At 35.9% G+C, this 19,570-nt stretch overlaps 1 protein-coding gene across 8 annotated transcripts in view; it reads left to right on the top strand.

Annotated features, from left to right (window-relative positions):
- Positions 1-19,570, top strand: part of AP3B1 (adaptor related protein complex 3 subunit beta 1) — a 204,739-nt gene that overhangs the window by 27,300 nt on the left and 157,869 nt on the right. For 5 of the 8 annotated variants that reach the window (XM_036307709.1, XM_036307711.1, XM_036307712.1 and 2 more), the window contains exons 2-6: positions 4,160-4,235; positions 7,291-7,365; positions 14,957-15,052; positions 15,647-15,807; positions 18,416-18,482. In XM_036307709.1, the coding sequence (XP_036163602.1) occupies positions 4,160-4,235; positions 7,291-7,365; positions 14,957-15,052; positions 15,647-15,807; positions 18,416-18,482 (475 nt within the window). Of the gene's footprint in view, positions 1-4,153; positions 4,236-7,290; positions 7,366-12,931; positions 12,963-13,622; positions 13,746-14,956; positions 15,053-15,646; positions 15,808-18,415; positions 18,483-19,570 lie in introns of those variants that run through there. The other 3 variants (XM_036307713.1, XM_036307714.1, XM_036307715.1) reach the window with 3 other exon arrangements.

Genomic DNA, 19,570 nt, shown 5'->3' with positions numbered 1-19,570 from the left:
TTCGTTATTCATTGCTCACTTCTCTCTCCAGGTAACACTGGTGGAGTAGAATGGTGAAAAACTGTTGGGGAAATCTAAAGGGGATCAGGAAGAAGAAAATGAATTTTCATTCTTTCTTGACATGCATAATATGATCACATGTTCTTTCTATTCAGTTCCTATCTAATTACTTTAGTGTTTTTTTTCTTAACCTCAGTAAAGTTTTTTAGGTTTCTTTTAGGTTTTTCATTTATAAAATGTATACATGATCATTAAGTAAAATAGGAAAATAACAAAAAATTAGAAAGAAAAAACTTTGTATGTGGTTCCATTAATTTTTATCCTTTTTCAGTTACCTGTGCAATGTGAGGAAGTCAGAAGTTTTAAGAAAGGTTTCTAAATTCATTACAGTGAACATTTATAGTATTTTAATATTTGGTAGTTGTATATCCTCAGATATAGTTTTTATATATTGCTGTCTCTACTATTTACATATTTTTAGCTGTATTTTAATGAGAGAAAAGTCAGTCTTGTAATTATTAATTTTTGTGTCCCACTAGTGGTTACCATTGCATTTAATTTTATGAGTTGCTTGGAAAGGAAGAGTAATTTCTTTTTTCTGATGAATTTCATTGCCTCTTGTTTGTGGGAAAAAATCTCCTTAGCTTTCATTTTTTTATTGTAATGACAGAACTAAGCTTCTATGCACATGTGAAAAAACACAATAAAACTTTTCAGTAATAACTTTATGGAGTTATAATTTGCATGTAACAATTATCCATCTAAAGATTATAATTAGATCTTTTGACATAAAAGATCTTAATCATATACTTGTAAAATCACCATCACAGTTAAGAAGATACAGAATGTTTCCATCATCTTATGAATTGAGAAATTTTCTATGTCGCTTTGCTGTCCGTTTCTTCCTCTACCCTATGGCACCAGGATACCACTGGTCTGCTTTCTGTCATAACAAATTAGTTTCATTTTCTAGAATTTTAAATGAGTAAGTTACGCTTTTGTGCATCTTTCTTCTTTCACTCAGCATAGTGGTTTTGAGAATTCATCTTGTTGCATGTATCAGTAGTTAATTCTTTTTCATTGCTGGGTAGTATTCCAATGTATGGCTAAGTCACATTTTACTAATACACATTTAGATTTTTTCCAGTTTTTTACTATTATGAATAAAGCTGCTATGATTATTCATGTAAGTCATTATGTGGAAATACATTTGTATTTCTCTGGGGAGTGGAATGACGGGTCACATGGTAGTTTTATGTTTCAATTTGTAAGAAACTCCCGGTTTTTCAAAGTGGCTTTCTTTTACATCCTCACCAGAAGTGTGTGAGAGTTGTCGTTGTTCCATAGCCTTGGCCACATTTGTTATTGTCAGTCTTTAGTGGGTGTGTAATGGTATTTAATTTGCATTTCCTTGAGAATTAATGATCTTACGTATTTTTTGATGTGCTTATTGGCATTTCTAATCTTTTGTAAAGTGTCTGTTTAACTCTTTTGACCATTTTTTTTTATTGGCCTATGGTTCTGCTGTAAGTGAGTTGTTATATAACTTTTAAAAACGTAAACTTTTGATTTTGAGATAATTGTGTAATTTCTTCATATTGCAGTTACAAGAAATAATACAGAGAGATTCTGTGTACCCAGTACCCAGTTTCGTTCAGTGATAAACTGTAGTACAGTATCACAACCAGGATGTTGATTTTGATATAATCTACCAATTTTGTTCAGATCTCCCCAGTTTTACTTGTATTTGTGTGTGTGTGTGTGTGTGAGAGAGAGAGAGAGAGAGAGAGAGAGAGAGAGAGAGAGAGAGGAGAAAGGGAGTGAGAGTGGGAGGGAGAAAGAAAGAGAGAATGTTCTATTTCATTTTATCATGTAGGTTCATGTAACCATGATGACAGTAAAGTTACTGACAGTCCCATTACCACAGGGCTCTCATATTATCCTTTTATATCTTTCCTTCCCTTTCTTGAGCTTAAACCTTTAGTAACTATTAATTTTCCCCCATTTCCATAATTTTATTTCAACAATCCTATCTAATAATAGACAAACATGGTAATTAACCGTACCTCCAACACGCTCCCCATTGGCTAATCAGGGCGATATGCAAATTAACTGCCAACCAAGATGGCGGCCGGCAGCCAGGCAGCTGAAGCGAACAGGAGGCTTGCTTGCTCCAGTGAAAGAGGAAGCCAAGGTTCCCCGCCTGCCACTGCCGGCCTCTGAGCTGCACTCTAAGAAACAATGTTGCAATTATAGAAGCTAAACAAAACCCAGAAACCTGCTTTCAGCAGTCAGAACTGGAGCGAGCAGGACCGAAACAATGTTGCAATTATAGAACCCAAACAAACCCTAGATTCCTGCTTTCAGCAGCCGAGGCCTCAAGCTGGAGCCGGCTTCAGAGCTAAAGCTGGCTCTCAGCTCCAGTGACAGCCATAGAAGGTAAATAAATCCCAGAATAAAAGCAAAAAAGCAAAAAAGGAGAGGTTGGGAGCTTCAGTCACCTGCCAGCCTGAAAACGGCCCTCAGCCCTTCACCCAGACTGGCCAGGCACCCCATTGGGGACCCCCACCCTGATGGGGGTGTGACCAGCTGCAAACAGCCATCATCCCCTCATCCAGGCTGGCCAGGCACCCCAGTGGGGACCCTCACTCTGAAGGGGGTGTGACCAGCTGCAAACAGCCATCAGCCCCTCACCCAGGCTGGCCAGGCACCCAAGCAGGACCCCCACCCTGATCCTGGACCCCCTTCAGGGCAAATCAGCCGGCCCCCACCCGTGCACCAGGCCTCTATCCTATATAGTAAAAGGGTAATATGCAAACTGACCCTAACAGCAGAAAGACTGGGAATGACTGGTCACTATGACACACACTGACCACCGGGGGGCAGATGCTCAATGCAGGAGCTGCCCTCTGGTGGTCAGGGCACTCCCACATGGGGAGCTCTGCTCAGCCACAAGCCAGGCTGTTGGCTGCCAGTACAGCGGCGGTGGTGGGAGCCTCTCCTGCCTCCTCAGCAGCGCTAAGGATGTTTGACTGCAGGTTAGGTCTGCTCCCTGCTGGCAAGTGGGCATCCCCTAAGGGCTGCCGGGCTGCCAGAGGGATGTCTGATTACCATCTTAGGCCCAACCCTCTGGGGAGCAGGCCTAAGCCAGCAAGTGGTCACCCCCGAGGGGTCCCAGACTGCGAGAGGGCGCAGGCTGGGCTGAGGGACTCCCTACCCCCGAGTGAACCGCAGAACAACCGGTCATCACACTGACCACCAGGGGGCAGACGCTCAGCGCAGGAGCTGCCCCCTGGTGGTCAGTGTGCTCCCACAGGGGGAACGCCGCTCAGCCAGAAGCCGGGCTCATGGCTGGCGAGCGCAGGGGCGGTAGCTTTAGCCTCTTCCGTCTCCACGGCGGCACTAAGGATTAGGCCCACTTGGCCTAAGCTGTCAATTGGACATCCCCCAAGGGCTCCTGGACTGCAAGAGGGCACAGGCCAGGGTGAGGGGACCCCCTCCCCCCAAGTGCACAAATTTTGTGCACCGGGCCTCTAGTATTTATATAATGGAATAATGCAGTATGTTAGGATTAGTAACTTTTCTAACTTAGCATATTTATCTGGAGATTAATCAGAGTTGTCTTATGTATCTAGTTGAGATATTAAAATTGCCTTTACTTAATTGTTTGAATTAGGGAGTGTCATTTGGCGTTTCCCTTCATATTTATGTTCTTTTTTGAGAGGGAAAGTAGGGAGATAAAAAGGGATGGTATAAATGACACAAAGCTTTTCTTTAATTCTCTTTCTTGAGATATTCTGAAGAAAGTTTTAACTTTGGCTTATTAAAATATTTTAATGCTGAGTCAAGGATTTTTCTTATTTTTTAAATGATGATTACATAGAAGAAATTTTGGAATGAGAGAATCTGTGTTTACATTGATATTTTGCCCAGAACTGAGATGCAGTTTTATGCTTTTGTTTAATTGGTGGGCTTTATGGCACCATAACACTTGATATTATTTTGTGTAGGTTTAAGATGAGAAATATATATCTAATTATAAATAAGAATGCCCTAACTTAACATTGCCCATCATATTTCTAATTCTTATGAAAATGATATATTTTAATAGCTATGTTATGTGAAAATCTAAATATGGATTTTTTAAATATGTATATAGGAATGAAGATCTAAAGCAAATGTTGGAGAGCAACAAAGATTCTGCTAAATTGGATGCTATGAAACGGATTGTTGGGGTAGGTAAAATAGATCATTTTAATTTTTGGAAAATGACGTACTAATTGTATAAAATATATATATATATAATAATATGATGAATATCAAATTGAACATGCCATTTGCTTTTCAGTATTAACTTAGAATTACCTGTAACCAATAAAGAAATTTAAAATAAATAAGTAAATAAGAATTACCTGTCTAAAATGTTTTGGAAGAAATATTGAAGTGTTGAAATTCAGAAATTTGAGTTCTAATTTTATCTTTTCTGTGTTTTGATTTCCCTACCTCTTTATATCAAGATCTTTCTCCTGCCGAAACCGGTTTGGCTCAGTGGATAGAGCGTCAGCCTGCGGACTGAATGGTCCCAGGTTTGATTCCGGTCAAGGGCATGTACCTTGGTTGTGGGCACATCCCCAGTGGGAGATGTGCAGGAGGCAGCTGATCGATGTTTCTAATGCTCTCTCTCTCTCTCCCTTCCTCTCTGTAAAAAATCAATAAAATATATTAAATAAAAAAAGATCTTTCTTCTATGAGATAAAGAGAACTAATCATTTTGCACACAAGTAGATTTTACACAATATGTTGACTTCCTACAAAGAGGGATACTAATTAGCTAATGGATTTTTTGTTTTTTTGGGGGGGTCATTTCATGACCCAAAAACTGTGAACATGCTTTCTTCTGTGTTTTACATTTTATTAACTCCAATATAAATGTTTTATTCAATCCTATATAATAAAAGACTAATATGCAAATGGACTGAACAGCGGAACAATCAGTTGCTATGATGCGCACTGACCACCAGGGGGCAGATGCTCAATTGAGGAGCTGCCCCCTGGTGGTTAGTGTGCTCCCACAGGGGTATCACAGCTCAGCCAGAAGCCCCGAGCCAGGCTCACGGCCGTTGAGCGCAGCAGCGCTAAGGATGTCTGACTGCCAGCTTAGCAGGGACTGGGCCTAAGCTGTCAGTCGGACATGCCCCGAGGGCTCCTGGACTGCAAGAGAGTGCAAGCCAGGCTGAGGAACTCCCCCCGCACCCACACACGCACACAAATTTCGTGCACTGGGCCTCTAGTTTAGTAATATAGATCTTCTAATGATTATTAATAAACATTAAGAGAATTGCCCAGTTTTCACTTGTAATGCAAAATTTAAACAATTGGCTAATGTTAGTGGAGCTAAATAGATATAACACAATTCCTAATTATATATAAAATATTAATAAAATATTTTTGCAATTTGTGTTGCACTTGCTGTCTTTTTGTTTGATTTTTTTACATTTAGAGTGAAAAAAAACTGGCTCAATTTAGTGACTATCTAATGCTAAATAGTTCTGATTTCGGTTCAATGGAATTAAATTCACAAAACTTGTATTTCTTATTACCATTATACTTTTTATCACCACCATTGCTGATTTTATTTTCTACACATCTTTATATGATGAGGTCATAATGTAATAAATTTGTATAATTGCACAAATAAGCTATTGTAATAAGGTGATAACACCACTGCCACCATATGAGAGTTTGAAATTGCCTTTTAATATGTCAAAGTCCAAATTTCATTTATGAGAGATGATCATGGGTATCAGTATGTTCTGTTAAAAGGTGAGTTGTTTTGAAACTCCAAATATATAAAACTCAGTTGAGCATCGTCCTGTGTACTGAAAGGTTGCCAGTTTGATTCCTAATCAGGGCACATACCATATACTGCTCTCTTTTACCATTTCACATATTTGTTTAGTGTCCCTCACCCCCCGTAGAAGGTAAGCTTCAATGGACAAGGACTTCCTATTGTCTTGGTTGTATCCCTAAGGCCTAGAATAATCCCTGGCATGTAGTATCCTCTCAGGAACTATTTATTGAACGAATTTGACTATACGGTATTTTTTCTTCTCTCAGGTATTAACATCCTTTTGAATAGCACACTATAGAATAAAGTCAAGGAAGCCTTAGAACAGGATATAATAGGACAGGATCTCTGACTTGAAGTAATCATCGAATAACTGAAGGGGTCCTAGAGAACATTAATCACTCCTTATTTTACAGATGAGGAAATTGAGAGAGGTTTAAAAATCATATACTAGTAAAGATGTTGTAGCTGCAGTATTTTGTGAATATTCTGTAATACTCAGCCGATTTTATAAAATACTCAAATAACATCATAGGTCAGCAAATAGAATACGAAAAGACTAGCTGTGTTAGAGTGGTTTTTTTGTGTGTGTATGTGTTAGAGTGTCTTAAAGCTGTGTTTTAGAAAGATCTTCTGAGAAATTGCTACCTGGGATAGAAGGTTAGAACTCAGAAAAGTAAAAAGCATTGGGTTGGGGGCATGATATGAGCTTAGGCATAGAGGAGCCAGAGAATGTTCTGGTAGTGAGTAAGTAGATCAGTTTTCTTTGATAAAAATCACAATAGGTCCTAGTTAAAAGAGAACAAGATAATTCTGTGGTTTTTGGCATAATTGTTTGATATGTTTGGTATAGTTTTTTGATATAATGTTTGGTATCATAGTTTTGAGGAAAATTGGTAGAAATAGGAAATTCTAGCAAAGTACCATTTTATCATGAGAATTGAGTTTGGTTTTAGACAGCAAGTTTGGGATCAGAGAGACATCTAATGATACCTAATTAGAGAAGTAGAACTAGGACTCAGAGTTAGAGCTTGAGTTTGTGGAAATGATCCCCATAGAGATTAGAGTTATGAGGGTGAGTGAAATCTTAGCAGTTTCAGAGTGTAGTGCATGTAACTTTGATTGGCAGAGAAAGAGGACTTGGTGAAGGGAACTTTGAAAAGTAATGGTTGGAGAAGTCAGTGAACCTATGAAATAAAACCAAGGGGAAAATAATTATTTTCTTCAAAATATTTACATTGTCACACGAGCAATTGATTGTTCTTTGTTCTTTGCTGCAAGATAGTTGGAATAAAATGACGCAGAAAGAGTTCAGCTTGTTAATTCCATAGCTTATTTTCAGAGTCAGTCTTTTTAAATATTTAATGGGGAATTTACGTTTTGTTTTCAAATGAATAATTTAAGAGAAGTTTCAGTCCTCATATTTCACTTTTATTCTTCAGATGATTGCAAAAGGGAAAAATGCATCTGAACTGTTTCCTGCTGTTGTGAAGAATGTGGCCAGTAAAAATATTGAGGTACTGTTTTGGTTCATAATTTTCATGATTTTCTTTTTAGGAAAAGAATAATATGCTTTCACTTAAAATGCACCATAAGATATTTAAGTATCACTAGATTTTTGCTGATTCTGAGGAAAGTATGTTTACTCAGTAGGAAGTAGTGATATCTGCATAAAATTCAAAATGCCAGCACACATGCTTCCTATTTGTGCATTGTTAGCAACTGTTAGCATCAAGGAGTATGCCTGGTCCTCCTTTTGAGTCTGGGAAGTTTAGGAGAAAGAACAGTCTCCACTGAAGAATATTTTCAAGGACGTGGTTTCATTGGGGCAGATGTTTTAGGTGGTCATAAATGGAGTATCACAGGTAGAAATTAAGGATATAGGAAGTTTTTTTCCCCTTATAATCAAGTATTATTAATATCCTTAAAGTTGTATTGTTTATGTATTCAGTAGGTGTTTAAGTATTCAGTCTTTGTTTTGTTTATGTATTCAGTAGGTGTTTAGTCTTGGGTATACAGTGTACATCTTTAACTTATTACAGTTTGCCACTAGGTACAATATACATCTTTAAGTTACCACTATCTATTTTCAAGTGATATTATACACTACTCTTCCCCCTTCCTGCCCCTGTGGATGCCTGAAACCGCAGAGAGCACCAAATCCTATATATGCTGTATTTTTTCCTATGCATACATAGCTATGATAAAGTTTAATTAGGCACAGTAGGAGATTAACTGCAATAACTAATAGTACATATAATAGAGCAATGATAACAATATACTGTAATAAAAGTTAAGTGAATGGCTTTGTGGTCATTATTAAGTGAAATAAGGATTACTTGAACATAAGCACTGTTGCTGATACTGCAACAGTCAGTCTGATAACTACACTGTGACTGCAGTGTGCATAAGCTGGATAAAGGGATGATTTCACATCCTGGGTGGGACTGAGTGCATTGGCATGAGATTTTATTACACTACTCAGAGTGGCTTAAAATTTAAAACTTATAAATTGCCTATTTCTGGAGTTTTCCACTTAATATTTTCTGGATCATCCTAGGGGTTATCTTTTCATTTTCTTAATGGTGTCCTTTGAAGCAGTTTTTAATTTTTATGAATTTCAATTTATCTAGTTTTTCTTTGTTTGCTTAAGCTTTAGTTATCATATCTAAGAAACTGATATTAAGGTCATGAAGATTTATATTTGTCTTTTCCCAAATAATTTTAAACACTTTTATATAAAGGACTGCAATCCATTTTGAGTTCATTTTTGTGTATGGTGTTACCTGTTTTTTTGTCACTATAATTTTGCTGTTCTAGAATTTCTTATATATCGAATTATATAGTATGGAATCTTGTGTTTGACTTATTTTACTTAGGAAACTGATTCAGCTATGCTGTTTTGTGTATTCACATTTTGTTTCTTTTTGCTGTAATCTGGGTATCTCACAGTTTTAACATTTATCAGTTGAAACATAATTGGATTGAATTAAGTGCTTTGTGTGGGCATATATTTTAACTTTACTTGTGTAAATATCTGGGAATAGGTTTGTTACATTGTCTGGGAAGTATATGTTTAATTTTTAGAAAATAGTGCAGTGGCTGTATGCATTCCAACCAGCAATATATGAAGAGCTCCAGTTGGTCTGCATCCATTCCAACACTTGATCTTGGTAGACTTTATGGTAACTTCATTGTGCTTTTAATTGCAGCTTTCTGGATATTTAGTGATGTTCAGCATATTTTCATGATCTTAATTGTCAGTCATATATCTTCTTTTCTAAAATATTTGTTCACCCTTCTGGGGGCTCAGTTGGTTGGAGCATCATCCCAAGCACCAAAAGGTGGCAGGTTCGATTTCCAGTCAGGACACATAACTAGGTTTTTTAAAAATCAAACATTTGATTTTGATGAAGTCCATTTTATTGATTTTTTTCAGTGATAATTCAGGCCATTTTGTGACCTGTTTAAGAAATTTTTGCCTAACTGAATCTCACAAAGATTTCTCCTAGTTTTTTCTAAAAGTTTAATAGTTTTGCCCTAGCTGGTTTGGCTCAGTGTATAGAGCATTGGCCTGAAGGTTTCTGGGTTCGATTTTGGTCAAGGGCACATGCCTGGTTTTCAAGGTTGTTCCCCATTAGGGGGCGTGCAGGAGGCAGCCAATCTGATTCTCTCTCTTCATTGATGCTTCTGTCTCTCTCTCCCTCTCCCTCCCTCTCTGCAATCAATAAAAATATATATTAAAAAATAAAAATAAAAGTTTAATAGTTTCCTCTATGACATTTAGATCTATGATTCGTGTCATGGTGGGGTTTCCAAGACGCCCCACAGATTTGATGATTCATTGGGAAGATTCATAGGAATCAGGATGTAGTCGCACTCATAATTATGATTGATTAAAGAAAGATGCATAACAAAAGGTGGTACCAAAATAGATGCATAGGACAAAGTCTAGAGGAAACCAGATGCAAACTTCCAAGAATCCTTTTCTAGTGATTTTCCCACTGACAATCGGTTCTTTCATCATCAGTTGTAATAAAATGTGTGAAATATTGTCTACTAGGAAAGCTCATTAGAGACTTAGTGCCCAAGTCTTTCACTGAGGGTTGTTCATGTTAGCATTAACTGCTTAGCATATACCAAAATTCCAGACTCCCAGAAAGAGAGCAGATATTAGCGCAAACCATATAGTTTGTGTGTATACCACACTTATTAGTTAGGGAATGAGGAAATACCTCTAAAATTGAAATTCCCAGATACCAGTCAGGCCCAAATTGTAAGCAGACTTTCTGTGGTGGGAGGTAAGATTTGAGATACCCCACCCCCCGCCCCGCCCCCGGGCCCCTAGATACTGAGTTATTCTGGTATCAATTATTAAGAACACTGTATCTTTTCCCCATTGAATTACCTTTCCATTTTTGTGAAAAATCCTTGATTATATTTTTGAACTTTTTTCTATTTCATTGACCTATCTGTGAGTATATTTTTGAACTTTTTCTGTTTCATTGATTTATCTGTATGTCCTTATTTCTGAGCTCTTGGACTGTTCTGTCTGATAAGAGTATTTTACAAGTCTGGGGTCTTGATCCATGGTATACCAGTTTGTCCAATCATTTATACTAAACATGTGATTTATGGTGAAAATTTGCTTTCTTTCTATGCTCAGGAACTTTAGTTACTAATGCCATAGATACTGATGATAGTGTATGTGGGTTAGACATACAACACCTATATGATCCCTAAAAAGAAGCCTGGACAGTCTGTCTTACAAAGCTCTGCTGGTGGTCAGCTCTTTATACATGTTTTTTTTTTAAAAAAATATATTTTATTGATTTTTTACAGAGAGGAAGGGAGAGGTATAGAGAGTTAGAAACATTGATGTGAGAGAAACATCGATCAGCTGCCTCCTGCACACTCCCCATTGGGGATGTGCCTGCAACCAAGGTACATGCCCTTGACCAGAATCGAACCCGGGACCCTTGAGTCCGCAGGCCGACGCTCCATCCACTGAACCCAACCGGTTAGGGCTATACATGTTTTTTATACTTCGTTGCTGAAGGAATTAAGCAGGTCTTAGGTGAACTCCACTAGCAGAAGAGATCTTGGAAACTTGGACTTTTACCCCATGTGCTATTTCCTTTGGCTGATTTTACTTTTGCTCTAATAAACCGTAACCCTGAGTATAACAACTTTCTGAGTCCTTTGAGTTCTTCTAGCAAACCATTAAGCCTTAAGATAGTCTTGTGGACTTCCAACACAGGACTATTTCAAATTTCTATTTCTTCTTGGATCTGTGTTGGTAATTTGTCATTCAAGAAATTTATTCATTTCATCTAAGTTGTCAGTTTATTTTCATAAAGTTGTTAACATTCTCCAGTCCATGAGACAAGGTAGCAGAGAGGTTAAATTATCTGACCAAGGTCACACAACTCGTATGTGGAACATTAAGAGTCTAAAGCTAAGTAAGTTGGCTTCAGAACCAGTCTTAGACCATTCCCCTTTTAGAGCCATCCTTCCTGTTTGATGATTCCTTCCTCCTTTTTACACCTTAGTTTGATCTCTAATCAATATCTGGTATTAGCTGTCCTTTGGGAGGTATCTGGCATTGGTATAAATTTTTTGTTTTAAATGTGGGTAGAAATGACCACGTCCTTCCTTAGAAATTTGTAGTTAATAAACAAGTTCTCTTGAACTTGTAGTCTTCTTGTTGTAAACAGAAAATTCTGTTCTAGTTATTGTTTATTCAAAGTTGTTTGTACTTTTCAGATAGTTATAATAGTTCAGCGGTTCTCAACCTGTGGGTTGCGTCCCCTTTGGTGGTTGAAGGACCCTTTCACAGCGGTCGCCTAAGACCATCCTGTATATCAGATATTTACATTACGATTCATAACAGTAGCAACATTACAGTTATGAAGTAGCAATGAAAATATTTTTATGGTTGGGTCACAACATGAGGAACTGTATTTAAAGGGCCAGAAGGTTGAGAACCACTGTAAATAGTTGAACTTTCCTATTTGTTTATTGTTTTCATTTACAATCAGATTCTGGTTTGTTGCATAATGTTTTGCAACAAAATGTCACTATAAGCATAATTACTAGTCTGTTTGTTTGAATTTCTTTTGTTATTGAAATACTTGGTTATTTTTGAAACATGCTTAATCCTCTAATGTTGTGCGAAAACTGACTTAAACTTCTTAAGAGGATTGATGTTTTATTGCTATCAAGTGCAAAATTCATTTTTATAAGTACCTGCTGCCTTAGACACACAGTTGAGCTATACATCATCTGCCATTTGATGTTAAATGATGCCAAAAGTGACCTAGTAAGCAATCGGTGGTTATAGTACAAAAATAATCAAAGGTTTAGTCAATAACTCATGAAGTTTGATGTACTAGTATTGATAAACTAATTAAACAGATCTGCCTGTGTTCTTCCAGCCTACTGGGGCTCTGCTATGATTAGCTTTACAGCAAGGAGTGTTGTAACATTGAATGAAAGTAACTGATCAGAAAATGGTGTAGTCACGGAGCTTTAAGTACTCCCATTTTTGGTCACAGAATGGTTTCAGGGAAAGTAGGTTTTCTCTGCACACCTGCAGCCAGTCAGTGCATAGGCCTCTTGTGGTCAATATTGATTGATTCTTATAACAGAACTAGAACAAATTTAGTGTTTTGCAACCTTCTGTGATTTAATATTGTTATGCTTTTTGCTGTAACAGTCACAGAATCCTTCTGTAATAGTGGATAATTATAGCAATACCTACTAGCTCAGCTGTGGTCCTGAATGTTTCAGTGTTGCCAATATAAACTTCTGGATATATTCTGGAGTTTATAATTCACCTTTAAAAGTTGGCTATACCAGTTATTTGGTAAATAAAGGTGTTAACTAAGAAATCACAATAGGATGAGGGAATAGGTGGACTCTAACCCATTCTTTCAAAACTTTCCAGAAAACTGTAGGCTGAAGTCTGAATATACTTAGTTAGGAGAAAGAATACTAGTATTTGAAGTGATTAATTTTTTCAAACCCTACAAGTTAAAGGCTTTAGAGGCAATCTTTATAATACCTATCATTTCTTCACAGTATGTTGGTGTCCTCCTAGACATCTGAAAAGGTATGAATTATAACCATTGGTGGTAAGTTAGACCCTAGATGTAGCAATCTAATGGGAAATGTCTTAATTTTTTTCAGTCTACCATTGGACTGTGATGTTTCATCAGCTGATAATTATTGAGCTCTTACTATATGCCAGGCATTGTGATAGGTACATTGATAGGTACTGGAAATGTAGAGATAAGTAAGGAATGATTTCTGTGCTAACCTCGTGTTCATTCCAAAGTTGATTTGAGAAACAGTCTTACATAAATACGTCTTGTGTATTGATTTGATATATTGAAATTGCTATATATAAATTAGTCAACCTACAAATGTTAATTACTTTTTGACACTGTTGTAATCTTAGGAATGTGGCCCAGTGTAGCACTGATTTTCCTTTTCAGCATCAATTCCAGCTATTTTTAACGACTTTCACTCATTTCCCATGCTCTCTGAACATTCCATAAACTTTTAGGTATGTACTATACTGATATATAAGGAAATTAATCAGGCAGTGGTAGCTGAAGATATTTGAAAGGGAGATACAGGCTATGAGCAGTGCCAGAAGGAGGCAATTGATGGATTTCAACTCAAATTCTAATTTTCATTTAATTTTTCTGTTTATCATAGTTTTGTTATAAATTAATTAAATTGCCTTTAAAAACATTTTTCTGAACACACTTCCATCCTTTGGCATTTTTGTCACATGTTATTTTTACTGAGCTGAAGATATTATGTAACATATATTGGAATGTGAATATTACCATAGAAATAGATTTGGAGCTTCAGCACTTTATGACAGGTGAGGAAACATAATGTACCATACCATATAATTAGTGGGTGGAACCCAAGATCTTTGTATTATTTGTATCCCTCATTTTGAAACTATTTTTGTAGTTCAGTTATTTGAATATTCTTTTTTTTTTTTTGAGTTTATCTCTTTTTATTTTTTTATTTATTTTTATTTTTTATTTTTTTATTTATTGCTTAAAGTATTACTAAGGGTATTACATATGTGTCCATTTTATCCCCCCGCCCTAGACCGTCCCCTAGCCTCCCCTATCCCCCAGTGTCTTATGTCCATTGGTTATGCTTATATGCATGCATACAAGTCCTTTAGTTGATCTCTTCCCCCCCTACCTCCTGCCCCCCAACCCTCCCCGGCCTTCCCGCTGCAGTTTGACAATCTGTTTGAGGCAGCTCTGCCTCTGTATCTATTATTGTTCAAAAGTTTATAATGGTCTTTATTATCCATGAATGAGTGAGATCATGTGGTATTTTTCCTTCATTGACTGGCTTATTTCACTTAGCATAATGCTCTCCAGTTCCATCCATGACGTTGCAAATGGTAAGAGTTCCTTCCTTTTTAGAGCAGCATAGTATTCCATCGTGTAGATGTACCAGAGTTTTCTAATCCATTCATCTACTGATGGGCACTTAGGCTGTTTCCAGATCTTAGCTATGGTGAATTGTGCTGCTATGAACATAGGGGTGCATATATCCTTTCTGATTGGTGTTTCTGGTTTCTCGGGATATATTCCTAGAAGTGGGATCACAGGGTCAAATGGGAGTTCCATTTTCAGTTTTTTAAGGAAACTCCATACTGTCTTCCTTATAAGTTTTGCTCAGGGATGTTTTTTCCCCTTGAGAGGAAGAACACCTTGATAGGATGTTATTATTATAGGATGGATTATTGAAATTCCTATTTCACAAGCTTTTTCTGTTACCATTCATTATCCTACAATATATATAGGTGGGGCAAAAGTAGGTTTAAAGTTGTGAGTACACGAAACTGTAATTCTTGTATTACTGTTTATTAATTATTGTATTATTTTCTGTGTGGAACTATAAACCTACTTTTAACCCACCCAATATTCTCTTTATTTTATAATCTAAGCTATGACCAGGCTCAGTTATTTACTTCAAGAAAATTAAGAATGGATTTTGGTATAGAAAATACTGAATTTTTAATTTTCACTCTGGCTAGGATTAAATGATTTTTTTTTTTAACAGATCAAGAAGTTAGTATATGTTTACCTGGTTCGATATGCTGAAGAACAGCAGGATCTGGCACTCCTGTCCATAAGTACTTTTCAGCGAGCTCTGAAGGTAAATAATAGAGTGAGCAGGGAAATAGCTACAAGGTTTCTGCACAGTTGAAGATGTGTCATTTAAAGACGTGGAGCAATAATTCACTAAATGGCGCAGTAGTGTTTTGAAAGAGTTAAAAGGCCTCTCACAGTGCCTATTCAATACCCTTAGAAAATAATTTATATAACCAACTGGACCTTGCCCTGTTTGTTTCAGTTTGTGTTTAGTATAATCATTATCATGCATCAGAGAACTCTTCATCATTATACTAACTAGATGAAAGTGTACAAAAAGGGAACATGACTTTTTAAAGTTAAAATTTATGACCTGTAGCATTTTATTATTATGAAACTCAAAACCTAGTATGTTTAGTAATAAATGATCAATAAGAATTATAACCATTACTTTTCTTATTAAAACATTATTCAGATAAACATTTATTAATCCTCTTTTTACCAATTTCCATATACTGATTATTTATTGTAAATTAAGTAGCTTTCCCCCTGCTATTTTTTCATTGTACCCTATAAGCATCTATTAACTGTGTCATAAAGATGTCTTTGAAATACTGTAAACTTGAAATTTTGATGAATATTTTTGCATAATTTTTAGGACCCAAATCAGCTAATTCGTGCAAGTGCTTTGAGAGTTCTATCAAGTATTAGAGTGCCAATTATTGTACCTATTATGATGCTTGCTATTAAGGAAGCTTCTGCTGACTTATCACCATATGTTAGGAAGAATGCAGCCCATGCAATACAAAAATTGTACAGGTAGGTGCCTTGTTAATGCCAAAGATTTCTAATATTATATGGAGTGCTATATAATCTGTGGAGGCTTATTTTTTTTTTAGCTCTTGTAACTAATCTGTTCTTATACTAAGTAGTCATTTGAAAGAGTTAAAAGAGTGACTATGTTTATCCCACCACAAAAATTCTTTAGACATCTTGTTTAGGTTATAGAAACCCTACACAGGTTTTTACTTGTGAGCCTATTAAGGCCTGTAACATAGATTTATAGATTTTATAACTTAAAAATAATCAGAATTTGAATTCTCATTTATATGATCTACCTCTCATGTACACATACACATATATTATTAGAAAATTATTATTTTCAGTTTACTGTAGGGTAGGAATCATAAGTATGTTATCTTCTCAACTCACTTTGTTTCCCTTTCTTCATCTTTGGTCCTGCAGTTTCCTTCCTGGTCTGATTCTTTCCCAGAGCTATTTTAGTAAATAATTTTTTAATATAGCTCCATACCATATTTCTATGATACTTATTAAAATACCATACATTTCTTGATCGCCGTGGTAAACATATTGCTTAAGTAAAAATAATACTATCTGCAATAATTTGGTATTATTTTCTGTTACCATTAATTCCACAACCTTTTGTTAATATTATTTTGGGTCTTGGTGTTGTGAAATATGTGTAAAATGTATGAAAAAAGTAGAAGATGTATTATCATATACTTAAGGAAAAAAAGCAAACATATGCCAAGTAATTAAAGGCAGTCTATAATTGAATATGGTATTAACATATGAGATATATATATATATACACACGCGTGCGCGTGCACACACACACACACACACACACACAAAGGTACACTAACAATATCTGTAATAGGATAGGGCTCAGAGATTATCATATGGGGTTTCATAATGAAATGGCATTAATTGGGAAAGACTTCCTGGAGAAGGGAAACTGGCGCTGAAATTTGAAAGAATTAAAAGGTTTGAATGTTCAGATAATTATAATAGTAATAAACATATAAAAATAAATATTAAAAAATAAAAACTAATTTTCTTAGGTTAATTGCCAAAGTTATATCATGCTTCTCACTCATTATCTTTTCTTGTTTATAAACTTGCAGAATAAGATTGAAACTCATTGTGATGGTTTAAAAGTTTATCACTGGGCTCCATTTTCTCTCTCCCCTTCAACTCTTACTCTTCTTCCCTTGAATTTACAGTCTAGTAGCTCACTACTGCCTGTTAGTCCTCTACATAAAATGTTTTTATCTCATTACCATCTCTTTTTCCTCCTTCAGTCTCTATCTGGAAAATTTCCTCCTTACTCCAGCTCCAAAGTCAATTGTTTAAGCTTCTTCTGAGATATCACTTCCTTAAGAAACCCTCCACAACCCTCCTGTCTCCATTGGTGCCCTTCCTTTTTATCCGCATAATCCCTTACACATTTCTCTGTTATATGGTGTGTTTATATTTGGCACTGTCTTTACTAACCTCTGCTTATTTTTTTCTCTTTTTAAAAAGAATATATTTTTGTTGATTTTTAGAGAGGCAGGGAGAGGGAGAGAGAGAGAGAAACATCAATGATCAGAGAGAATAATTGATCAGCCGCCTCCTGCACACCCCACACTGGAGATGGAGCCTGCAACCGGGGTATGTGCCCTGACTGGCAATTGAACCTTTACCACTGGTTCATAGGTCGATGTTCAACCACTGAGCTACCCTGGCTGGGCTAACTTCTGCTTATTTATCTTTGTATATCTATTTTTAGCTTCTCTGTGAATGAACAACTATAGAATTCCATGCTAGGAAGAAATTATATTGTCAACGTTTTAGTGATTAGAGCTGCTATTAAGATGCATTTCTTAATTCTGTACATATGTAAACTTTTGCTTATATTTTTTGGTTTTAGATGGCAGGTTTTATAGTATATGTTTCCATCAGTGAACTAGAATGCTACAAAATTCTTATTTGGAAATTCTGTATATTTGTCTTGACAATTATGTATCAATAATAGAAAATGATTGCTATCCTGTTATTTTCCCTCGTAGTTACGAAAAGAATTTGTGGTTTATCTATTTGTAATTACTTTGTTAATGTTTTCTAATTTTTTTAATGAAGTGAACTTGTTCTTTTTTTTTAAAATAGATTTCTTCATTGATTTCAGAGAGGAAGGGAAAGGGAGAGAGAGAAACATCAATGATGAGAGGGAATCATTGATCGGCTGCCTCCTGCACGCACCCTACTGGGGATCGAGCCTGCAACCCAGGCATGTGCCCTTGGCCAGAATCGAACCTGGGACCCTTCAGTCCGCAGGCTGACGCTCTATCCACTGAGCAAAACCAGCTAGGGCGAACTTGTTCTTTAAATACTTTCTTAATGGTATTGGTATCTGAGTTTAATTAATATGAGCAACTTTAGAGAGAAAGAATAGGTCACATTTGGAAGAAAAAGCATCCCATTTTACATTAAATTCATTTTTTAATTCTTCTTATCTTTACATAATTCTTGCTTTCCCCTCCCTCTTTAAATGTTTCTCAATATTTTTGAAATGGTTAGCTTCATATAAAGTTAGAATTAAAGGAAAAATTTTAATGTATATTCTTTTCTCTTTATGTTTTAGCCTTGATCCAGAGCAGAAGGAAATGTTAATTGAAGTTATTGAAAAACTTTTGAAGGATAAAAGCACAGTAAGTAATATATTCTTATGTTCGTGTACAATTATATTTTACTTACAGAGTATCATTTTACTGTTGTATATTTGATGTAATTATTATTTATTTTTGAATGGTATAAAAGTAAACATTACAATCCATGAAGAATAAAAGTATCCATATAAAGGGAAGGATTGCATTTAAAATTATTTTTTTAACAATACGGTGGTGAAGGCCTGGGGTGGGCTAGAAGGGGTCAATGGAGGGAAAAGGAGATATATGTAATACTTTTAACAATAAAGATTAAAAAAAACCCATAATTTTCATTTGTTACATGTTTCTTCATCAGAATCTGAAGAAGAGCAAGTTGATAAAAAATGTTTTCTTTAATCTGTGGCTAAATTGTTGACTGCTTTTAGTGCCAAAGTTTTTATTTCAAGCAATGATTTATTAGAGTTTTTAAAGGCTGAATCACCTGGGAACAAATAATTATTTTAAAATAAAGTTTTAAAAAGTATTAGAGATATTGAAAAATTAGAAAAGTGTGTTTCAGTATTAGAATTTTTAAAAAAATAACTGAACATTTCATATGTACAAGACTTTTATTAACTGGTAAGAATGATCTTACTGGCTGATATGAGTCATCTTTTAGGAGTGTACATAATCCTGCCTTCTTTCTTTTTCACTCCCATTCTCTGTGTGTAGTGATAATGAGATCTAGGAATAGTGATGAACCATGGATTCTGTGAGCAGACCTCTGGAGGAGCTGATATAATGGTTTCTTTGATGGAGGCCTCTGCACCCACCTATATGGCTCTACTATTGAGGAAAAGTCTGCCAGCTCATTTTAGGATAATATCAGCATCTATCCAAATACAGTAGCCACTAGCCTCTTATAGCTATTGTAGATTGGTGTAGTGCAGTGATGGCGAACCTTTTGAGCTCGGCGTGTCAGCATTTTGAAAAACCCTAAATTAACTCTGGTGCCGTGTCACATATAGAAATTTTTTGATGTTTGCAACCATAGTAAAACAAAGATTTATATTTTTGATATTTATTTTATATATTTAAATGCCATTTAACAGAGAAAAATCAACCAAAAAAATGAGTTCGCATGTCACCTC

The sequence above is a fragment of the Myotis myotis genome, unplaced genomic scaffold (assembly GCF_014108235.1).
Source record: "Myotis myotis isolate mMyoMyo1 unplaced genomic scaffold, mMyoMyo1.p scaffold_m19_p_5, whole genome shotgun sequence".
Taxonomy (NCBI): Eukaryota; Metazoa; Chordata; class Mammalia; order Chiroptera; family Vespertilionidae; genus Myotis; species Myotis myotis.
The sequence above is the reverse complement of the archived record's forward strand: the minus strand, read 5'-3'. Positions and strand labels throughout refer to the sequence as shown.